Here is a 21,416-nt window from a genome sequence, read left to right on the forward strand (position 1 = left end):
AACCGAATCTGGAGGGTCAGTTATAAAGGATATACATTCTCTCCCCCTCTCCTTATGGTATAATCCGAGAGAGGAGAGGGCGTGAGCATGAGCGACCAATCAGAGTCAGGTATGGGAGCCCCTGGACCAATCAGAGGAGCAGTCTTGTTGCGGCCTGCTCGGGCCGGGGAAAGAGGTTTTCTGGAGCCTGGGAGGAAACCTCCAGACTGGGGGGACCGAGCTGAGGCTGAGTTTGGGGTCCGCTGGTCCGCACTACAGGTGCCCTGCGGGTTCGCGGCCCTCCTCTCCCGCTGCTTCTTGGCGGGTGGAAGGCTGGAAACCCCGCCAGCCTCCAAGACTGCTCGACTCAGCAGGCCACGCCCCGGCCAACTTCTGGCCTCAATTCGAGGCTACAGCCCCGGCTTGAGTGTGCCTGCCCGAGGCTTCCTGGCGGGAACCCAGCAGGCCTCCACCGCCCAGCCGGGGCGCGGAGCCAGCCAGCGTCCAGGGGCCGCGACCTTCCAGACTGTGGTCAATACCGGACCAAACCGCAGCGGGCCTGGGCTTAGTTGTTTGTCTCTGGCTGCAAAACGAACGAATGGTTCCGCCCGCCCAGAGAAAAACTGGTGTTCTGCTTGATATACAAATGAACATACTTTAAACTTTTAAGTCTTATCTGATTCTTAAGTCTTATCTGATAATGACGTCTTAGGCCCCCACACTAATCCTAAAATACTGTTGGTATTTCGTTCCCTCTGTCTTGGAGTCCCTCTGTGTTAATTATGGTTGATAGGACATGGGGAAGATTACGCAGGCTCTCTGGATCTGTTTCCTCTTCTGTAGAACGTGGATATAGTCCCTGCTCAGAGCCCACCAATCAGCTGCAGGGGGAGCTCGTATGTCATCATCTAAGGCTGAGCGTGTATGTGTGTGCAAGCTCTGGTCCTGGGCCTTGACCTCAGAATCTGAGCTTTTGTGCTAAAGGCTGGCACTCTACTACTAGCTCCACTTCTGGGTTTACTTTTTATTTGGTTAGTTGGGGATAAGAGCCTCACAGACTCTCCTGCCTGGGCTAGCTTTGAATCCTCGAATCCCAACCTCCTGAACAGCTGGGATTACAGGAGGGTGCCACCATTGCCCAGCAAAAGCCGCTTCTTCCTCCAGATTATATCACTGAACATGCTTTAGAAAGTTTAAGCAGAGGGCTGGGAATATGGCTTAGCGGTAGAATGCTCGCCTTGCATGCATGAAGCCCTGGGTTCAATTCCTTAGCATCATGTAAACAGAAAAGGCCAGAAGTGGCGCTGTGGCTCAAGTGGCAGAGTGCTAGCCTTGAGCAAAAAAGGAAGCCAGGGACAGTGCTCAGGCTCTGAGTCCAAGGCCCAGGACTGGCAAAAAAAAAAAAAAAAAAAAAAAGTTTAAGCAGAGAGTGAGGTTTAGGAACAAACTACATCAGTACCGAGCCAACAGGTATTGGTGGGCGTCATGCCAGGAGGTCTGTTTATGTTGAAGTGATGCCCCCTTGAATGTGGACATTAACCAGAAGTATCTAGAACACTAGATAGTATTCAAATCTAGAGCCCCAGGAGGTGTGGTCCCTGTGGGCACCGTAGGAAGGCTTGAGAAATGGGGGTTTTGTGGTTAACAAGACCTCAGTTCCAAATCTGCTTGTGCCACTTTGCCTGTGATCTCTGTAAGCAATGTGTCTTTCCCAAAGGTTTTCTTGTGAGGAGGTGCAAATGGGCAGGTAATGCAAACTTTTTTTTTTCCGATTTATCATTCATTGGTTAATAAGTGTGGCCAGATGCTGGTAGCACATGCCTATTATAATCATAGCTACTCAGGAGTTGGAGATTTGAGGATCAAGATTCAAAATCAGCCCAGGAAGAAAAGTCCTTGGCGCGCTTATCTACAATTAGCTACCAAAAAACAAGATGTGGAGCTGTGGCTCAAGTGGTAGAAGTGCTAGCCTTGAGTGAAAAAGCTTAGGGACAGTGCCCAGACCCTGATTTCAAGGCCCAGTACTAGTAATAAAATAAAATAAAGTTTCAGTTTTGAGGTGGTTCTCTTAATCTTTGCCCTTCTTTCCATCATCGCAGTTAAAAAAAACACTACACCATGAATTCTAAGACATTTTACTTTATTTAAAAGAAGCCAATATACAGGATATAAAGGGCACAATATTTACAACAGTACAGTAAACAGGTAGGATCAGTAGTCTTTCAGTGAATAGAAATCCCTCCCCATGATGTTAGACCCAAGTGGCAGACAGACAACAGCAGTGGGGGTACAGTGGGAGCAAACACCAGAGAAATGAGAAAATGTCCAGAAAGAGGTCTTGGCAGGGGGTTTTGGATGGAGGGGAATGGTGAGGGACCTACCCAAGTCTAACACAGCCCACCCGAGCCTGCAGATCCTTCCCTACAGAAATTCCCTCCGGGAGAAAACTTGACTTTAAGCTCAGGGTCCAAGCGGAAAGACCCAGGTCTGGAGAGCCTCCAGTACCATGGTCCTTTGAAGGTCCTCAGGAACAGAAGGACTGCGGCCCAGTTGTTGGCCTGGAGTTGGTACTGCCAGGGCTGGGCTCTGCGCATCTGACAGCCTGAGACACAGGAAAACCCAGGCCCGAAGACAGCCCTGTCCTCCCTGAACCAACCCTTGTCAACTACACCCTGCTGCTTCTCAAGCCCCTCCCAGAACAGCTGAAGTAAGTCTCGCTAGAGCAGCGCTCTAGCACCCGTTTTCTCTGCCTCCACCTCAATTCTGAAAAGCTTGCAGCCCATCCACCCCTGGCAATGCCCCCTTCCAAGACATCCAAGGAGCGGAGGGGAAAGAAGCAAACCTTGCTGAAGCCCCTCCTGGGTATAGATGAGCAGAGGGAGGATGGACGGCAAGACAGGGTGAGGGGCACTGATTATATTTGATCCAGCGGCAACATGCATGATATTTCGTCCACAGGGGAAAAAAATTCTGGACTACCACAACTGCCTACCCTAGAATAAAAACCCTTTCCTTTCATAAAAATAGATGAGAGTCTCTTGCTTTATAAATAGATTACATTTAGCTTAAGTTATACCTTATATTATCCCTGACCCCCATCCCCTCTCCTCCCACCCCAAAGCAAAATGGTTGGACTCTCCACAGGTCCACTGAGCTCGAAGCCCAGGGCGGAGTCCAGGCTGGACACGCCCTCCAGGGCCCTGGACACACTGCCATGAGAAAGCAGAGTCTCAAAAAGAGTCTCAGCGGGGGGGATATGTCTGAGTGTGTGTGTGTGTGTGTGTGTGTTTCACAACCAACCAGGAAGCCACAAGGATGCGATATCCCCTGCCACTCCCCAGTCCCCTGTGTGTCTAACTCCCCCTCCCCAAACTAGGAGAGTAAAGGGGGGCAGCATGGGAGAGCCCATTGAGAACAATCTCAAAATACCAGTGTCAATATGACACTGGACTCTTATTAGAAATAGAAAACAAACAAACAACAACCAAATAAACTAAGTATTTACAGCTTTACAAAGGACGGACCAGTTCATCCCAACTGGGCCAGGTGCTGCCCCAGCAAGCGGTGGGGTCTTGGCAAGCTGTGGGCTCACGGTGAGGGCACAAGCAGGGCCCACTGGCCACAAACTTCAATAGAAAACACGTGAGGAGTGGAAGGCGGCCAGGCAGAAACCTAGGAGCCGGCGGGGGGGGGGGGGGGCAGGCCCACCCCACGCCAGCTCTTCCTCCCTGGTCTTCCTACCCAAAGCCTCGCTCCCCAGAGAGAAGCAGACATTGGCAGCCAGCAGAAAGGGGCTCTCAGGCCGGTGCTTCCCTGGCACCTGGGCAGGGGCGGGGCACCCTACAGCCCAACAACCTAGGTATACAACTGGGAAAGGAAAACGAATATCCCAGGCCACCAGGGGCCCCGCAGGATGCCTTACTGTCTGAACTCTACAGGTATGTCTGTCACCCTCCCACCACCTTGAGCAACAACCCATGGCTGGCTCCTATTTGATTGTGTGACCCCTAAACCCCACCATCAGGATGCCTCCCCCAGCCACCCCCAGGCAGAGGAGACCCACAGAAGAGACAGCTATCTTCCTGCCCTGGCAAAAAACGGAAAATCTTTTCAGCAGCTGAGGTCTAAGCCTGACTGGCTCTGATAACCTTTGGTTAAAATAAAAACAAAAAACAACAACAACAATAACAATAAAATGGTTATGTATGAACCCTGTAACCTTTAGAACAAGGGTTGGTGGGTGGGTTGGGGGGCTGTCTCTCTTCCCATGGTTCCCCCCCCCCCCGCCAGTACCTGTGGAAAGGAACTGTTTGGCTAAAAGGAGATGATGACGGAAGTCTCGCAGCCAGGCTGCAGGGGGACCAGTGAGCGACTTCCCCAACAGTAGGAAACAAAACCAAGGGAAAAGCTGCGTGAGAAAGGCCACCATGTTCTGATTAGTTACATTACAGTCACTCCCAGTCGCTCCACACATACATGAGTACTATGTACACTGGTTTTTAAGACGCAGAACAGATGGAGACCCTTAACAGTCAGGGAACCACCATCCACTCTAGGCTGAGGCCCCCTTCATCCTCCACCCATAGTCAGGGTGGTGACTTCCGGCCCTCGGGCACATTTGTCCATTTGACCTCTAGGGGGAGCCTCTGAGCCGACTAAAAAAAAACCAAAGATGGGCAATCACACCCACTGCAGTGGGCAAAGGGGTGGGGGTGGGGTGGGGGAAAGCTGGAGGCTGGGGGCTCACACCTATAACCCAAGCTCCTCAGGAAGCTGGGGTCTGAGGATTATGGTTTGAAGCCAGCCTTGGGCAGGAAAGTCCATGAGCTTCTTATCTCCAATGAACCACCAAAAAGCCAGAAGTGGAGCTGTGACTCAGTTGGTAGAGCGCTAGCCTTGGGCACAAAAGCTCAAGGACAGTGCCCAGGCTTTCTGTTCAAGTCCCAGGATCAGAACAAAAGAATTTTTTTTAAAAGTAAAGCCCGCTTGCTGGGCCAGTACCCAGTGCCCAGTGGCCTTGGTGGAGGGGCTCAGGACCCTGCAAATGAGACTCACTCACGCTTGGGGGAGATACTGGCTCAGGTTAGCTCCCCACTGTGTGGTTACATGAAGGATGGTGAGGCTTGCTATAAGCAGAGCAAGGAAGGTCCTTATTAGGGCTCCTACTGAAGCCACCTCCAGCCCGCCAGCAGCCCCCCGCCCCCAGTTTCCCCTCCACATGCCCCCTCCTTGCCAGTGGCCAAGCAGCAGGCAACTTGGGGACAGTGGAAAAACAAGATGGCGGTGGACTAGAACTAACCCAGCTCCACCATGGACAGGATGGGTCCCAGGCCTGGCCCCTTCGGATTTTCTCACAGAGAAATAACAGTTGTATAACTGTGGCTGGAGAGGGAAGGGAGAACCTCAAGTCAACAGGACAATAAAAGACCCTCTCAGCCCAAATCCACCCCCACAGAGGTCCCCAAGAAAGCAAGCAGTCACGTGAGCTGGGCAGACTCCCACCCCAGCCACTTCTCACCCTTAGGGCTGTGAGAGAGATGCCCCAACTTCAGCCACCCTCCCAGCTCTAGGGGACACCAGGAGTCTAGGAGAGAGGCTGCCTTCCACAATGGTATAAGGCAAGCTGCTTTTAGTTTAGTTTTTTTTGGGGGGGGGTTGTTTGTTTTTGTTTTGTTTTTTTTTTGCATAGTAGTTAAAACACAGTGAGGCTCCACCTTCCCCTCACAGTGCCTTGTCCCTCTACTTCGCCACTAGATCCAAAAAAGAAAAAGAAAAATTGGTCTTCCCTCCCCTCCTTCCACCTTTCTCTTTGGTGAGCAGGCAGGCAAGCAAACAGTTCCTAAGGAAATCAGATCATCTCCAGCACAGAGCCAATCAGAGGAAGGGAGGGCAAAGCTCATGGCCAATCAGAGGAGCAGGTGGGAGGGTAGAAAACTATATGATGCCACGCCCCCCAGGCCCCCCCTCACATAGAATTTTGTATAAAAACACCTGCTAGGAATAATTCTTTGGAGCTCAAAGTGGCTCAGCTTAAGGGAGAAGGCACAGTGACAGGCATTGTCGCACAGAAGTCTGCATTTGTAATGTGGAGAACAATATAAATTGACAGCACCATTCCGTGGGTGGGTGAGTGGGTGAGTGGACGGAGAAGGGGCATTGGTGGGTGGTGGGTGGTGAGAGGTGAAGAAGGAAGGAAGCAGCGGTCCCTTGGGGCCTCCAGAGGAGGGAGGACAGAGGACAGTCTGTGTGGTGAAGGCTGGAGCCCACGCCCAGGAGCCCTCACAGCCCCATCACCAAATGTGTGGGGCCTCCGTCATCAGCTGACCATGGGCTCCACATCCGCCTCCCGCTCCAACTCATCTTGGATCTCATCTGTACTTCCTGAGTCACTGCTGGCCACAGAGCTGGGGGACGGTGAATTCCTGGAAAGGAAAGAAGGAATGGGGGCTGTTGAGAAAGCAGCTTGTGGGAGGGGAGGGCTCCTAAAGGACCCAGGAGCAGGAAACAACAACCGCCTCTAAAATTTACCCCTAGAGGTCCTATCCTTAGACTCTGCCCTACATTCCTGGAGATGCTTGAAGTTCATGACTTGAATGCGGCTCTGGAGACCTCTCCACCCAAGCCTCTGCTTGCTCTGGCTGTTTGGCTTCTCTAGATGGAAAGTTCCTTGGGAGCAGGAATCATGGATAATAAAGCTGTAACCATCCACCTAAGGCCCAGGCACCCCGTAGATGCTCAGTGAACCCCCAAGTAACTCAGAGCCCACAGTAAGGTTACAGTGAATGAACATTCACAGCCTCGTACTGCAATTCCAGCTCTGTTACAAGTGCCTGGGTGCTCTGGGAAAGCTATTCTACCTGCTTATAATGACATAGGGTTCTGGGGGATTCCATGAGTGAAAGGTAAGCCAGGGTGAAGCACAGCCTCCACGCCCCGCTGCCACAATGCTGTGCTCCTCTTGCACAGAAGCCAGTCATAACAAGAAAAAGAATGGCAGGCAACATGTGTTTGTGCTTTTTTTTTTTTTTTTTTTTTTGGGCCAGTCCTGGGCCTTGGGCTCAGGGCCTGGGCACTGTCCCTGGCTTCTTTTTGCTCAAGGCTAGCACTCTGCCACTTGAGCCACAGCGCCACTTCTGGCCATTTTCTGTTTATGTGGTGCTGGGGAATTGAACCCAGGGCCTCATGCATACGAGGCAAGCACTCTTGCCACTAGGCCATATCCCCAGCCCCTGTGTCTGTGCTTTGTGTCAAATGTTCTCCATCATCACTGTCTGTCCTCCAGCAGAACTGTATGTCCTAATGAAGGGGCTCTGTCTTTGTGTGTCACGCCTAATGGACGCCAGTCTCCTGGGAGCAGATCCATCTGGCCAAGAGTTAGATGATGAGAAAGAAGAAAGGAAAGCTACTTCCTTCAGACACACAGGAGCCTAACTGATAGCAGTGGAAGAGTGGAAGAGTGCCCTAACTAGTTCCTCCAGCCCCATCTCAGCAGACAATGGTGCAGAAGCTCTGAGTTTCCATCATCTGATCTCCATAGCCCTACACACAGTAGCATCTGTTCAATTGATGAGGACAGGGCTGCTGTGGGAGACTCATGGATTGATATGTAAGTTATCTAGCACTAAATAAGTGATAATATGGATGAGCAGATGGATGAATGGATGGATGAATAGACGGATGGACAAATGGATGATTGATGGGTCAATGGAAAGATAAGTGAACAAATGATGGATGGAGAGATGTGTAGGTAGATTGGTGAGTGGATGCACAGATGGATGATAGACGGATAGGTGGATAGACAGATGTGATAGATGGATAGATGGGCAATATATGGGTAGATGGATGATAGGTAGATGGAAGATAGGTGGGTGGATGATGGATAGATGGATGATGGATAAAGGATGGAGAGATGTGTGGGCAGATGGACAGATGGATGATAGACAGATGGATAAACAAATGGGTGATAGATGGGTGTGTGGATGGTAAATGGAGAGATGGGCAGCTGGATGGGTGGATGGATGAAAAATGGATAGACGGATAGATGGATGGAGACATGGCTGGGTGGATGAGTAGGTAGGTAGACATGGGTGATAGATGGACAGATGGATGATGGATGGATAGACACAGAAATGGGTGGGATGAGTGGGTGGATGGACAGATGGATACAGAAGGATGATGGATGGATGGATGGAGAGATGGCTGGGTAGATGAGTAGGTAGGTGGACATATGGATGATAGATGGACAGATGGATGAGTAGATAGGTGGACATACAGATGGATGATGGATAGATGGATGCAGAAATCGGTGGGTGGATGAGTGGGTGGATGGTCAGATGGATGGATATAGAAGGATAATGGATGGATGGACAGATGGACAGAAAGACTAGGAAGATGAAGCCTGCCTGGGCTATATACTGCAGCCCCAGAGCTTCCCCTAAGGACTCTGGAATCCCCAGAGGGACAGGCCCAACCTGTCCGCAGAGCCTTTGATGAGCCGGCGGCAGGTCTCCATCTGCACATCCAGGCCCCTCTTCATGCTGCACATCTCCATGTACTCATGCAGGTGCCGGTTCATGTCACTCTTGGCTGTGGCCAGCTCCAGCTGGGAGGAAGCAAGGGAGAAGAAGAGTGAGGACAAGTCATTGTCAGGCAGAACCTCCCTCTTCACTTCCGCACCACCTGGATACCATGCTCTCTGGATTTGACTCACAGACATACCCTCCCTGGCTTGTCTGTCACCCCTAGAAGTGCCTCTAAATCAAAGGGGAATAGTTGCTTAGCAACTCCAGAAGAAGCCTGCCATGCTAAGCCCCACTCCATGTTGAGCTCAGCATCTCTGGGCTCCATTATATCGCTTTGAGTAGAAAACACCTCATCTCTTTTTTCTCCACTTCCATGTTACTTCCTCCAGGAAGGCACCAAGCTTTTTTTTCCCTCTGGCACACTCATGTATAGAGACATGGCCAGGAGCCAGAAACAACTTGCTTGAATGCTGCCTCCTGGCTATGATCCTTGACCTCATCTCCTCCTGGGATGGGAGCACAGTTCCTACAGTGGGGGTGGAGGACTTGGAGAAAGAGCCTGTAACGGGCTCACAAAGTGCTACCATTGCCAAAACTCAAAAGTCAGCCCTGCCAGGCACCAGTGGTTCACCCCTGTAATCGTAGCTGCTCAGGAGGCTGAGATGTGAGGATCACAGTCCAAAGCCATCCCAGGCACGAAAGTCCATGAGACTCTTATCTCCAATTAGTCACAGAAAAAACAACCAGAAGTGGAGCTGTAGCTCAAGTGGTAAAGTGCTAGCCTTGAGGAAAAGGAGCTGAGGGACAGTACCCAGACCAAGAGTTCAAACTCCAGGACCAGCAAAAAAAAAATAAAGTCAGCCCTCATTATTCTGGGGTCATAATCTTAAGTGAATAGCTTTCTTTCTTATTTTGCTTTTGGGGATAGAGTCATGTTGGTCTTGAACTAACCCTCCTCCTGCTTCAGCATCCAGAATACCTGAATTACAGTCAGATGCTAGCAAGCTCTACTCAAATGAGTAATTTGTTTTTCAAAGAAAAACTCTCTGAGGCAGGCAGAGATTACTACTTCATTTTACAAATTAGAAAGCTAAGGCCTAAGAAAGAAAGAGAGAAAGAAAACTAAGGCCTCAGGAAGGACTTGACCCCAATGCCGGGCAGGGATTCCGCAGGTTCCTGACCCTCTGCCAGCCCAGGCTCCGATGACCAGGGTGGGTCTGAGGCAGGCTCCCAGGCCAAGCTCTCACCTCAATTTGGCCTATGGTTTCTTGGTACTCCTTGTCTCTCGTCTTGAAGAAGGACTCAGTCTCGTGAATCAGGTTGCCCAGGTTTTCCTCTTGCTGGGGAAACACAACAGAAGGGATGGTTTTGTTGGGAAGAGCAGGGATGAGGCATCACGGGAAGGAAGTGCCCTGGGCCCCCCACCCCTGGCCCTGGGAAGCCGGGGCCTGGGCTCACCTCGCCCTGCAGATCGATGGTCGGGTTACAGTTGGTGAAATCCTCCCAGAGCAGAAGCGTGTCTTCATTCTCTTCCCACGTCAGGCTGTCACAGTCATCATCAAAATCAAAGGTCTCCCGCCTATGAGGCAACACCAGAGGACATGACCAAACAGAAGCCAGCTGCAGGGCATACAGAGGGCAGCATGTTGCAGCTTCTCTTGCAGACACATGCCCTTAGAAGAGACAGGCATGGCAGCCAAAGGGCTATTTGTCTTACCCACAAAGAACCTAACTCTCTTGAAATGCAGGATGCACTTGTATTTTATTTGTCAATTAAAAGTATATACTTTTAGCTAAGGGCCATGGCTCATTCCGTCATCCTAGCTACTCAGGAGGCTGAGATGGGGAATCACAGTTCAAAGCCAGCCTTAGCAGAAAAGCCCACAAGACTCAATCTCTAATCAACCAGAAAAAAAAATGTTAGGAGGCATGGAAGCATGGCTCAAGCGGTAGAAGGACATGGAAGAGCAGGTATCAAGCCCCAAGATCAATCCCCAGTACAGGCAAAAATAGTAAATAAGCACACCCTCTTTGAGCTAGAGATGTAGCTCAATGGTAGAGCACTAGCTTAGCATATACAAGATCCTGGGCTCAATCCCCAGCACTGCAAAAAATATATACACTTTTTTTTTTAAAGATGACAGGCTTTATTTTATTAATGGAAACCAAAGGTGGTTTTCTCTCAAAGCCAATGCAATGCATTTTTTCCTCATCTCATACAATTCCTTTGTGCTCCCACTCTTAAGTGTGGTGGCTTATATATCCTCTGCAGCTTGAAGAAGTCAGTATCACTAATTCACTTTACACAGATGAGGAAAACCACAGCTCAGAAAGAATAAGTCACTTGTCCACAGCCATACAGTTAATGTGGAGTAGAAACTAGAGACAGAGATCAGGAGGATCCTAGTTGGAGGCTTGCCTAGGCAAAAAGGGAGATCTCCATCTCAATCAACAAAGCAGATGTGGTAGGGTGCACCTGTGAGCCTAGCCATGTAGGAGGCAGAGGTAGGCAGGTCACAGTCAGAGGCCAGCCCTGGTCCCAAACTCAAAACTCTAACAAGAAAATAACAAGTGAAGAAAGGGCAAGAAGTATAACTCAGGTGATACCATATCTGCCTGGTGATCATGAGACCCCGAGTTCAAACCCCCACACTACAAAACAAAAAACACTGTACCAAGCACCCATTATGTTCTAGGCCTGGTCTGGCCACTCAGCATGGATTAAAATGAAACTAATTCTAACCTCAAAACAAGCCTGTGAGGGAACAGAAATACTGTTCCCATTTTACAAGTGGGGAGACAGGTAGGCTCAAGGAGAGTAGTCATCTGACAGAGTAATTTTAGGGCCTCTTTATTGGATAGAATTGAAAATTTAGTGACCAATCATCGTATTTCTTCCCTCATATAAAAGGTTCTTGGGGGGCTGGGGATATGGCCTAGTGGCAAGAGAGCTTGCCTTGTATACATGAGGCCCTGGGTTCGATTCCCCAGCACCACATATACAGAAAACGGCCAGAAGTGGCGCTGTGGCTCAAGTGGCAGAGTGCTAGCCTTGAGCAAAAAGGAAGCCAGGGACAGTGCTCAGGCCCTGAGTCCAAGGCCCAGGACTGGCCAAAAAAAAATAATAATAATAATAAAAATAAAAAATAAAAGGTTCTTGGGATGTACTGGTTACATGGGAGGAACCAGACATACTGTTCAAACTGGGGAAGGTTGAGTTAGGTTGTTAGACACATTGGTGGCCCAGAAGGGTGGAATCCAGCCTCCAGACTTCCACTCCAGGAACCTCCCCTCCTGACTGCCTGCTCTCCCCATTCTTCTCATTCCTGTACCACTAAGCACAGGATTATCTACCACACCATAAGGAGATGTGGATGGGAACCTCTGTCCAGGATCCAGAAGAGTTTCTAATTTAGAAGCTTCCTAGAGCGCCCCCTGGAGTCAGGCCTGGCTGGCTCCTGGCCTAACAGCAAGCAGTTCCTACAGGAGCCTGTAGGTGGCTCTGTGAGATAGAGACCAGAGCTGGGGGCTGGGAAGAGGAGTGCATTGGAGAAAGAGGCATCTCGGCAACCCCTGGGGTCCATCCATCAGCAACACATACTCTACTCCTGACTTCACTTCCTTTCCACTGTCTGGGATCTGAGGGAAAGAAAGCCTCGCCAAGGAACATCGAGACAGAAAGGACAGGAATTGGACAAGGCAGTGATACATGAGCAGAAGAGGCCCCCACTCCCACTCCCAGAGCGGCTGTCCTTCATACAGGCCAGCAGTAAATTCCTCCTGGGTTTGAGACCCAACAACTGATTTGGATCAAAACAAAGCAGGGCTTTGACGTGGGTGTGTCATTCAAAGACTTCAGTAGAACTGGGGAGGCGCTACATGACATAGCACAGCTTCTGGCTTGGGTCTGGGCCCAACACTAGTGGAGACATCAGGAGGACAGCCAAAGCCAGCAAAGAGTGGGTCATGGCCACCTTGTTCACGGCTGCAGGATGGGGGGGGGGGGGGCACGATCAAAGTGATCAGAGGAATTTTTTGTTTAAACTTAGGCAACTTGATAAGCAGATAACTCTAATTGGAGACTGAATCTGACTCAGACCTGTCAACATTCAGGCATGCACTTCTGCAGAGCTGCTTCCTACAGGAAGAAGAAATATGGGCTCAGGGAATTTCCTGGCAGATCTCAGAGGGTTTCTCTGCAGATAATCTTTTTTCTCTCCTTTTTCTTGGGGGGGGGCAGTACTGACGTACTGGTTCTCACTATGTAGTCTAGACAGACCTCAAACTCATGATCTTCCTGCTTCTGCCTTCTGAGTGCTGGGATCATGGGTGTGTACCACCACACCCACTCCGAGAAGCCCTTTAATTCAACCTAATGAAACTGAGCTGGGGTCTCTTGTGCATCCCACCTGGTCAGGGTCAGGAATGCCCAGAGTAACCATTCAGAAAAATAGACTTCATTCATGGCTCTTTTTTTAAAGAGCCCACTTGTCAGGGGAATATAATGGGGTTGGGGAAGGGGAGGGGAGAAGACTCATATTAGAAGATTAAACAAGGGGCTGGGAATATGACCTAGTGGCAACAATGCTTGCCTTGTATACATGAAGCCCTGGGTTCAATTCCCCAGCACCACATATATAGAAAATGGCTAGAAGTGGCACTGTGGCTCAAGTGGCAGAGTGCTAGTCTTGAGCAAAAAGAAGCCAGGGACAGTGCTTGGGCCCTGAGCCCAAGGACCAGGACTGGCAAAAAAAAAAAAAAAAAAAAAAAAGAGGGCTGGGGATATGGCCTAGTGGCAAGAGTGCTTGCCTCGTATACATGAGGCCCTGGGTTTAATTCCCCAGCACCACATATACAAAAAATGGCCAGAAGTGGCACTGTGGCTCAAGTGGCAGAGTGCTAGCCTTGAGCAAAAAAAGAAGCCAGGGACAGTGCTCAGGCCCTGAGTCCAAGCCCCAGGACTAGCCAAAAAAAAAAAAAAAAAGATTAAACAAAAGTCTAGGGGGTGGCTGGGAATGTGGTTTAGTGGTACAGTGCTTGCCTAGCATGCATGAAGCCCTGGGTTCCATTCCTCGGTACCACATAAACAGGAAAGGTCAGACTGGCTCAAGTGGTAGAGGGCTAGCCTTGAGTGAAAGAAACTCAGGGAGAGTGCCCAGGCCCTGTGTTCAAACTCCAGGACTGGCAACAAAAGGAAGAGGAGGAGGAGGAGGAAGAGGAGGAGGAGGAGGAGGAGGAGGAGGAGGAGGAGGAGGAGGAGGAGGAGGGAAAAGAGTCTAGGGGCGTCCTTGCTACTCTCAAACAAGTGTCTAGAATGCCGTCCCATCTCAGCTCTGTTTAAAGGAATGCAGGCCAAGGAGGGAGGTATCAGGTCAGGAAACACCCCCCAAGCCCCCCCAACACACTCCTTGTCTTTTCTATGCATCATTCTGGCTTTGCAGAAAAGGGCCCAGGACGAGAGACAACGATGCAGCAGACAGAAGAGGGATGCCTCTTCAAAGCAACAAGACAGCTGGCAGGGGAGGACCAAGCACCTGGTGGGCCTGGCTCTGTGCTAATCCTTTGTGGCCCTTTCTGAGCAGTTCCCTCATGAGTAGCCTGAAGGGGTTGGTGATACAGACTCCTGTGAAGCTAGCCTGAGGGATGGAGAGTTCTAGGTTAAAGCAGAATTCTCCGGATCTAGGTTCTCCATGGCAAGGGCTCCACAAAGACAGCACATGTATACCACTGGGCTGGGAAGAAAGGAAGAACCCAGTGACCAAGTCCCACCATTGCCCATGGCTGTGCCCGTCTCTCCCCGGATCCCACTTTAGGGCACCATAGGGATGAGAGTCCAGAATATCACACTGAATAGGCCAAGACCACAAAGCCACCGTGCCCTAAGGCCCAAGTACTCCTAGTGAGCACCTGGTGCCCCTGCTCTCTATAGGGCAGGGCAGGGGAGCCCTGATGGGCAGCAACTGCCAGTTTCCTGCAATGCTGAATTTTCAGCTACTGTCAGGACCTCACTGAACCTGTTCACAGGCAGCACCTTTACATAGCCAGCTTCTGCAAGCTGGCACCAGCTGGGTCCAGCCACTTCTGACCATACCCAGCCCAGATTCTGGGCAGCAGCTCCTGGTGAGAGGGTGCACTGGTGAAAGCAGGCCTGGTCTGCCTTCCAGCTCAAGATACTAGCTAAGTATCTTGGCCAATTTGATGACCTTCCCAGAGCCTCAGTTTCCTTGTCTATGAAAGGAAAGTCTGGAGTCTGCCAAGTATGCTCGGCCTGCAGGATGCTCCATGCCTGGGGGCGGGGGACTTCCTGTGACTACATGTGGGTGAGCCACCCAGCCCACTAACAGAGATGGGAGGGAGTGAGCCAGCCCACCAAGTGATATCACAGAGCACTGGCCCTTTCTAGACTCATGAAGTAATCAGATTCAGGCCCTTCTATGCATAACTAGAAAGAGGACTGTCCAGCCCTTTAACCATGTGGGCAGGAAAGATCCCCCCAAGTAGGGGTGATTCCCTCCCACTCCTCTTTTGTGGGGAAGTTTCAGCTAAGAGAAAGGTCACAGCTGGTATAAACGATCATGGCCAATGGAAGGGTACACACTGTCATGTCAACAGTGCCCTGGGCCTCCGTTTCCCAGCCCTTCCAACAGTGCCCAGGGTGGCAGTGTGTGCTCTCAAGCTGCCTAGAGAGGCTGAAGACATGAAGCCTCCCAAACGATCACTACTGAAAACAAATCCCAATCCTTCCAGAATACTATGCTGACCAAACCAAATGTCTCTGTGCGACACTGGGCCCAGGCCGTTAGGGTATCCCCTCCCCCCAAGCCCCGGTCATCTGGCCTACTCACAGCTGGTTGAACATGCGTTTCATCTCATCTGTGATGTTCATGGAGCCGACCTCATCATCCGAGAACCGGTTCACCTCCCCGTCCTGCTCGGAGATGTCATCATCTGAAGCCACTTTACGCTCTTTCTTTTTGGGGACCACCTGGACCGGAAGGGAAGACATCAAGGTAACTGTGGAGGTTTGTCCGGGATGGAGGGGACGGGTGAGCCAGAGAGGGAACTGGCTTCCCTAGGGGTGGGTAGATCATGGCTGGGGCCAGCCAGTCACTGCAGGAGACAGATGTGCGGGTCCTCTAAGAAGCAGGCAGCAGTTTGGCAGAAAGCATGAAGTGGGTGACATGCAGGGTAGGGAAGAGACGCCCAGACCAAGCCCTCTCCTGGGAAGGCCTGGTGGTTGGGCTGATTCAGCTCGCCCCTTCACCAGGATTTGGAGTGAGGGAAGCTAGACCAGGCTCCAGTCACCTGGGCTACCTCAGAGCCAGCCAGAGAGATGAAGCCTTGATCCACAGATCCATGCCGCCCAGAGCCTCCTCCTCTCCCATGCAAAGACACGGATGGAGGGGCCCGAGGCTCACCAAGCTTCCACCCTGAGCACACAAGACACGAGCAGGTGAGTGCCGCATGGATCTCCCCAGCAAAGGGGCGGCAAGAAGGGGTGCGGGTGGAGAGCGCCCCAGGAAGGCCTAGACCACCTCACCCTCATCCAAAACCACACACAAAAGAGCGACGACACACTCTACTGCCCTGGGCTCAAACCACAATCCAAACTCAGAGCACAGCCTTCAGAGAATGAAAGGTGCCCTCAGTGGGCTGGGCCTCTCCAGAGGACAATCCACTGGTACGTTTCCTCTCAGGGACACCCACCCCTGCACCAGTAGGTCTGGGGGTGTCAAGAGGCTCTCTGGGGAGGTGGGAAATCATCAAAGGTCAATAGCTCGTCTTCCAGATTCTGAGGGCCAGCTGCCAGAGCTCAAGCCAGGTCCTCCAGTTGTCCACTAGCCTGGCCCAGGATCCCCCACTAGTGTGGGGACAAGGTCCCATCTAGGCACCCAGAGGTTGAACAGGCTGCAGGGAGGCAGTGGACACAGAGTGGGCCAGAGGATGAGTCCTGGAGGGGCAGGAGACCTGAGGCCTGGCCCGGCTCTGCCATGTCCTTCCTTGTACCTGGGGACTCGGGCTCCTTTGTGTCCATGTGACATGGAGCAGTCACGTCTGGTGGAGTCAGAGGGGCCTCCAAGTCCCTGAGTCTGGGGAGGGTCCAGCCGGCGCTAGCTCTCAGGAAGGGGTGAGTGGGATGCTGGGGGATGAGGGGGTTGGCTGGCCGTGGTGGGGGTGGGGTTTGCTCGGGGAGGGTCAGGTGGTGGCCGGTGAGCGGGGCGGCCCCAGTCACCTGGAAGATCTTGGACACGTCTTCCGAGTTCCGCTGCTGTGCGACATCGCACAGCTTGGCCGTAATATCGATTCGGCGGCAGATGTCCATGTCCACCTTCATGGCCTTTTCTTGGATCTTTGTGTCCAGGTCTGTCATGGGCTGCAGGGAGGACAGCAGGGGTTACGTGAGCGAGGGGTGGAGCGAGCGGGAGGGGCCTGGCTGGGAGGTGGGGAGACTCCTAGGTGTGAGAGGCTCCTGGAGTCTGAGTTGGGGGGCGGGAGGGGGGTGTTGATCATTTCCTGGGAGTGGAGGGGTGATTAGCACTGCTCGGGGTGGGAAAGGGCAACGGAGGCCTTGGAGGGATAAGGTGAGACGGCGTGTGCTGGACTCCGTAGAGCTGCAGAGCATCCTCTTAGCAGGACATGACGAAAAGAAAAGACCTTCCCACTGTTGAAAGCCGGCCCTTGGTTTCCCACCCACACGCCTGCCTGTCCCCACACGGCAGGCCTGCCTCTCAGCTCCCTCTCCCGGACTTCTCCACAGCTGGCAGCGAGAGGGCACCTAGGATGGGGTGGGGGTGGGGGTCCTCCTGGACCCAAGTGGGAGGAAGTCAGGCGGCTCCCCCTGGGGTCTTACAGCCAAACACACCCAGCCAGCCACCAGCCCTTGAGTGCCAGGCGCCGAGCCAGGCTGTCACCCAGTTCCGGCTCCTTGTCCTTTCTGGCGGGCTCTGTGTGCGCCCTGTCTAGTGCATAAAGGAGGCCACTGCTGGCAACAGCTGCCCCCACCCTGGGTCAGTCACTTAGACGGGCTCCAGAGGGCCACAGGGATGGTGCCACATAGGCCACTCCCAACTTGACAAAGCAACCCTGCCGTAGGCTCTGGGCCTGGGACCCTCTCCGGCTGGCACAGCCCAGACCACTGTCACCCCATGCCAGACCCAAGGCCGCATGGTGAGCTGGGAAGGAGCCGAGCAACACACACAGACCATCAGAGGAGCCTGGGGAGGGCGGATGGGTTAAGCAGCAGATTAATGCATCTCTACTCAGACCAAGGGAAGCCACGTGGGGAGGGGAGGGCAGGGAGGGCATCTGGCCTCTGCTGCATCCCTCATCCTCAGGACAAACCAGGCAGCCAGGGCTCTAACTAGAAGCTGAGCTTGGAGCCTCAGAGTGAATGAAGCATTCTGCATGATGGAGGGTGGGGGGAAGTTATGACGCCTAGGGTGGCAGCCCGTGGCACTTACGTCACTCATGAGCCCCTTGAACACCACTAGCTCAGCCTTGAGCCGCTCGATCTTCTCATTCATCTCCTCCTGGATAGCTTCGGCTTCCTGTGCTGCCTGTGGGTGGAGATGAGCAAGCTATAGAGGAGCCCTGTGGGCAGGAAGGGGCTGGACACCTGGGTCTAGAGCTTTGGAAAGGGTGGCAAGACCTGTGCCAGCATGGATTCCTGCTCAGCCCTCTGACCCTCCCCAACATGTTTCCAAGGATCATTCACAGCAGGGAAAAATCCACTCAATAAACCAGGAGAGATCGGGCCTTCCCAGTACTTCAGAAACACCAAGCTGATCGAGGTAACATAGTTCGTATTTGATCACCTCTGGTCTCAGAAGCAGCCCTGCCATCTGCATAATCACAGGTGAGCCACAGAGGCGTGTGTAGATGTTTACATAGAAAAGATGAGCAGGCCACACACCAACGGACAAGCTGCACGGAGTAGAACTGGAGGCAATTTTTATTCCGTGGTTTTTGTCTTGGGTTTCTTTTTTTTTCATTTTGGTTTTTTGTTTGTTTGATTTCTGAATTTTCCAAATGCCTGGTCATGAACATGCTAGGTTATTAAGAAAATAAATAAATCACCCTTGGGCTGGGAATGTGGCTTAGTGGTAGAGTGCTTGCCTAGCATGCACGAAGCCCTGGGTTCCATTCCTCAGCACCACATAAACAGAAAAAGCTGGAAGTGGCGCTGTGGCTCAAGTGATAGAGTGTTAGCCTTGAGCAAAAAGAAGCCAGGGACAATGTCCAGGCCCTGAGTTCAAGCCCCAGGACTGGCAAAAAAAAAATCATCCTTTTCCTTGTATATATTGGTAATTATTGTTCTCTCTTAACAGCTAAGTGTTTTAGATATCAGAAAGTAAATTTTTACACTGAGTTTTTAAAAATTTGGTTTGGTGATGCTGGGGATTGAACCCCAGGACTTTGTGCAAGCTATGCAAGTACTCTTTCACTGAGCTCCACTCTTATCTAATTCCTCCCCCCCACACACACTTTGGTACAGTGGCACTCTACCACTTGAGCCATAATTCCACTTCCAACATTTTGCTTGTTAATTGGAAATAAGAGTCTCATAGACTTTCCTGTCTAGGCTGGCTTGAAACTGCAATCTTCAAGATCTCAGCCTCCTGAGTAGCGTGAGCTACCAGTGCCCAGCTGAACAGTTTTTTGACAGGGCTTTTTTCATGCCTTGTCATGGGGTTGCTACTCCTTTGCTCCCATTGAAAGAGAAAAGAAAAGTCATGAAGGGAAGTCTGCAGGTGAGCAGCAGAGCCCCAAACAGAGCCACCACCACAGCAACCAGGAGACAACAAGACCCCGGGGTTCACCATGGAGCCTGCTTGGGCAAGCAGTCCACAGGGTGATGTGCCCATCAGCTATCCCCAAAGTATCAGTCCCAACTGAGGAGACATACAAGCTGAGGGTACAGGGGCTTAGACACCTAGTCTAAGCCTCAGATGGGGAGAAGGGCTTGAGAGGAGAGTCACTGGCCCCAGACCATCAGCAAGACCCAGGTTTCCCCACTCCTATGCCCAAGCTTTTCTTCTCCACTGTGCTGGGCCATCCCTAGCTCCTGCGTAGAAGAGATAGAAGGGATCTGTTGTTGGCTCACAGAGGAGAGGCTGTGGCAGCAGAGCTTTTGCAAAAGGCCTTGTTCACATGGCCATCCCATATGCCCCTCCCAAACCTCTTAGGACCCCTGAGCGGGTCTTACCTCCTGCAGGGTGTCCACCATGGTCTGAAGGTTCATGCACTTGGCAAGCTCCTCCTCCCACCTGCAGAAGTCAAGAAGGACAAGTGGTCAGAGAGTGGCCTCGTGGTTCCAGTCCGGTGCTTAGCACCCAAATCGGGCACCCAAATCCAAGCTGCGGCGCTGAGCATCCACCCGGGGCCTGGTCTCCAGTGTGCGTAGAGACTGAGCATGGGAAAATCCATCCTGCCTGCCTTCCAGGAGATCCCAGCCAAAAGATGGCAGGGAAAGAAGGCATTGATTGGTACCAACTATAAAGCCAGGTGGTTGCTGGTCACTACTGGCTCATGCCTGTAATCCTAGCTACTAGGAGGCTGATATCTGAGGATGTCTGTTAGAAGCCAGCTGGGACAGTTAAGTCCTTAAGAGACTTTCATCTCCAACTAAACATCAAAAAGAATCTCCTATATAGCAACTGATTTTACAGATGTGGGAACTGAGCTCAGAGATGTCAAATGGCTGGCCCCAAAGGCACAGGGCTAGTCCATGAGTGAAGCCCAAGTTCAAACCCTGGTCAGTTTGATTACACTAAAACAAAACAAATACAGCTCTCACATCATTGGCCTTTATGATATGCCAGATTCTGTTCCTAGAGCGTTCTGGGTATCATTTTATTTGTATATCGGCTGAAGAGGAACAGGAAAGGTGACAGGGGTATGCCAGGTTGCACGCACTCCCAGCACGATCTGCAGTGCATGGAGAAGCAGCTCCCCGAGGCTGGCAGGCTGACTGCCACGACGATAAAACCCCGGCTCCCAGCATTGAGACATCCGTTCTACAAGAGATAAACTCAGCCCTCCTACAGTCCCTTGGCGTAAGTGCTCCCATTAGCCCATGGCCCAGGTAAAGAAAGCAGGGCTCAGAGCCACACACTCATGGGAAGGGAAGGACAAGCCCTCTCCCTCCCAGGGGAGGCTTCCGCCTGAGTGCTCAGAGACACCCCCCCCCCTCCCACCCCCAGGGCCAGGAACCTCCAAGCCTGAATGAAGGTCCTAAGGCTCTCCCAGCAGCAACTCCTCCCTCCCCCATCCCAGGGCAGACAACAGAGCTTCTGTCTTCCCTCAGCCCATGCTGCTGTCCCTACATGGCTGAAGCTCTGGAGGATGATGCCGGCCAGCTAAAAATAGGCCAGAGGGGAGGGATGGAGGAAGAGTGGGTTACGTCACCAGCTTTTGGAAACAAGAGAAAAACGGATACTGTTTGCACACACAGAGGAAAATTCCTCCCCTCTCCCACACAGACCAGACCGGTAGGCCCTAACCGGGCTCCCGGAGGACAGGCACGCAGGCCAGCTCACTTCAGTCTTTACCAACCCAGCCCTTGTGGACTGTGGATCCAGGGTACCGACACAGGGGCAGGGGCAGGGGCCGAGGCCTCTGACAGTGCTAGGGGAGCAGAAGAGGGAGTGGGGATGGGGAGGGGGGGCAGGGAATCTCAGGGCCTATGGGACCCGTTTGTACAGAGAAGGAAAATATAGCCCAGAGTGCATATATCATCTGTCCAAGATTGTCCAGCGTGTCAGGGGCAGGGCTAAGGGTCCAGCCTCAATGCGGGGGACAGGAATGCCAAGTAGAGAGAAGCTACCGGACCATTTTCACCAGGGAGCCCCAGAGCTTCCCAGAGGAGGGGGCAGAGCACAGGCCTTAGGCTGAATTATCTCAAGACAGCAAGCT

At 52.0% G+C, this 21,416-nt stretch overlaps 1 protein-coding gene across 3 annotated transcripts in view; it reads right to left on the reverse strand.

Annotated features, from left to right (window-relative positions):
* Positions 1-4,834: 4,834 nt before the first annotated feature.
* Positions 4,835-21,416, reverse strand: part of Iffo2 (intermediate filament family orphan 2) — a 46,691-nt gene continuing 30,109 nt past the window's right edge. For 2 of the 3 annotated variants that reach the window (XM_048350360.1, XM_048350358.1), the window contains 8 exons: positions 19,708-19,768; positions 17,963-18,058; positions 16,735-16,875; positions 15,347-15,486; positions 9,960-10,080; positions 9,749-9,841; positions 8,451-8,581; positions 4,835-6,401 (listed from right to left, as the gene is read on the reverse strand). In XM_048350360.1, coding sequence (XP_048206317.1) covers positions 6,296-6,401; positions 8,451-8,581; positions 9,749-9,841; positions 9,960-10,080; positions 15,347-15,486; positions 16,735-16,875; positions 17,963-18,058; positions 19,708-19,743 — 864 coding nt within the window. In that variant the 5' untranslated portion in view covers positions 19,744-19,768 and the 3' untranslated portion in view covers positions 4,835-6,295. The remainder of the gene's footprint in view (positions 6,402-8,450; positions 8,582-9,748; positions 9,842-9,959; positions 10,081-15,346; positions 15,487-16,734; positions 16,876-17,962; positions 18,059-19,707; positions 19,769-21,416) is intronic. The other variant, XM_048350359.1, reaches the window with a different exon arrangement.

This window comes from Perognathus longimembris, chromosome 7 (assembly GCF_023159225.1).
Source record: "Perognathus longimembris pacificus isolate PPM17 chromosome 7, ASM2315922v1, whole genome shotgun sequence".
Classification (NCBI taxonomy): Eukaryota; Metazoa; Chordata; class Mammalia; order Rodentia; family Heteromyidae; genus Perognathus; species Perognathus longimembris.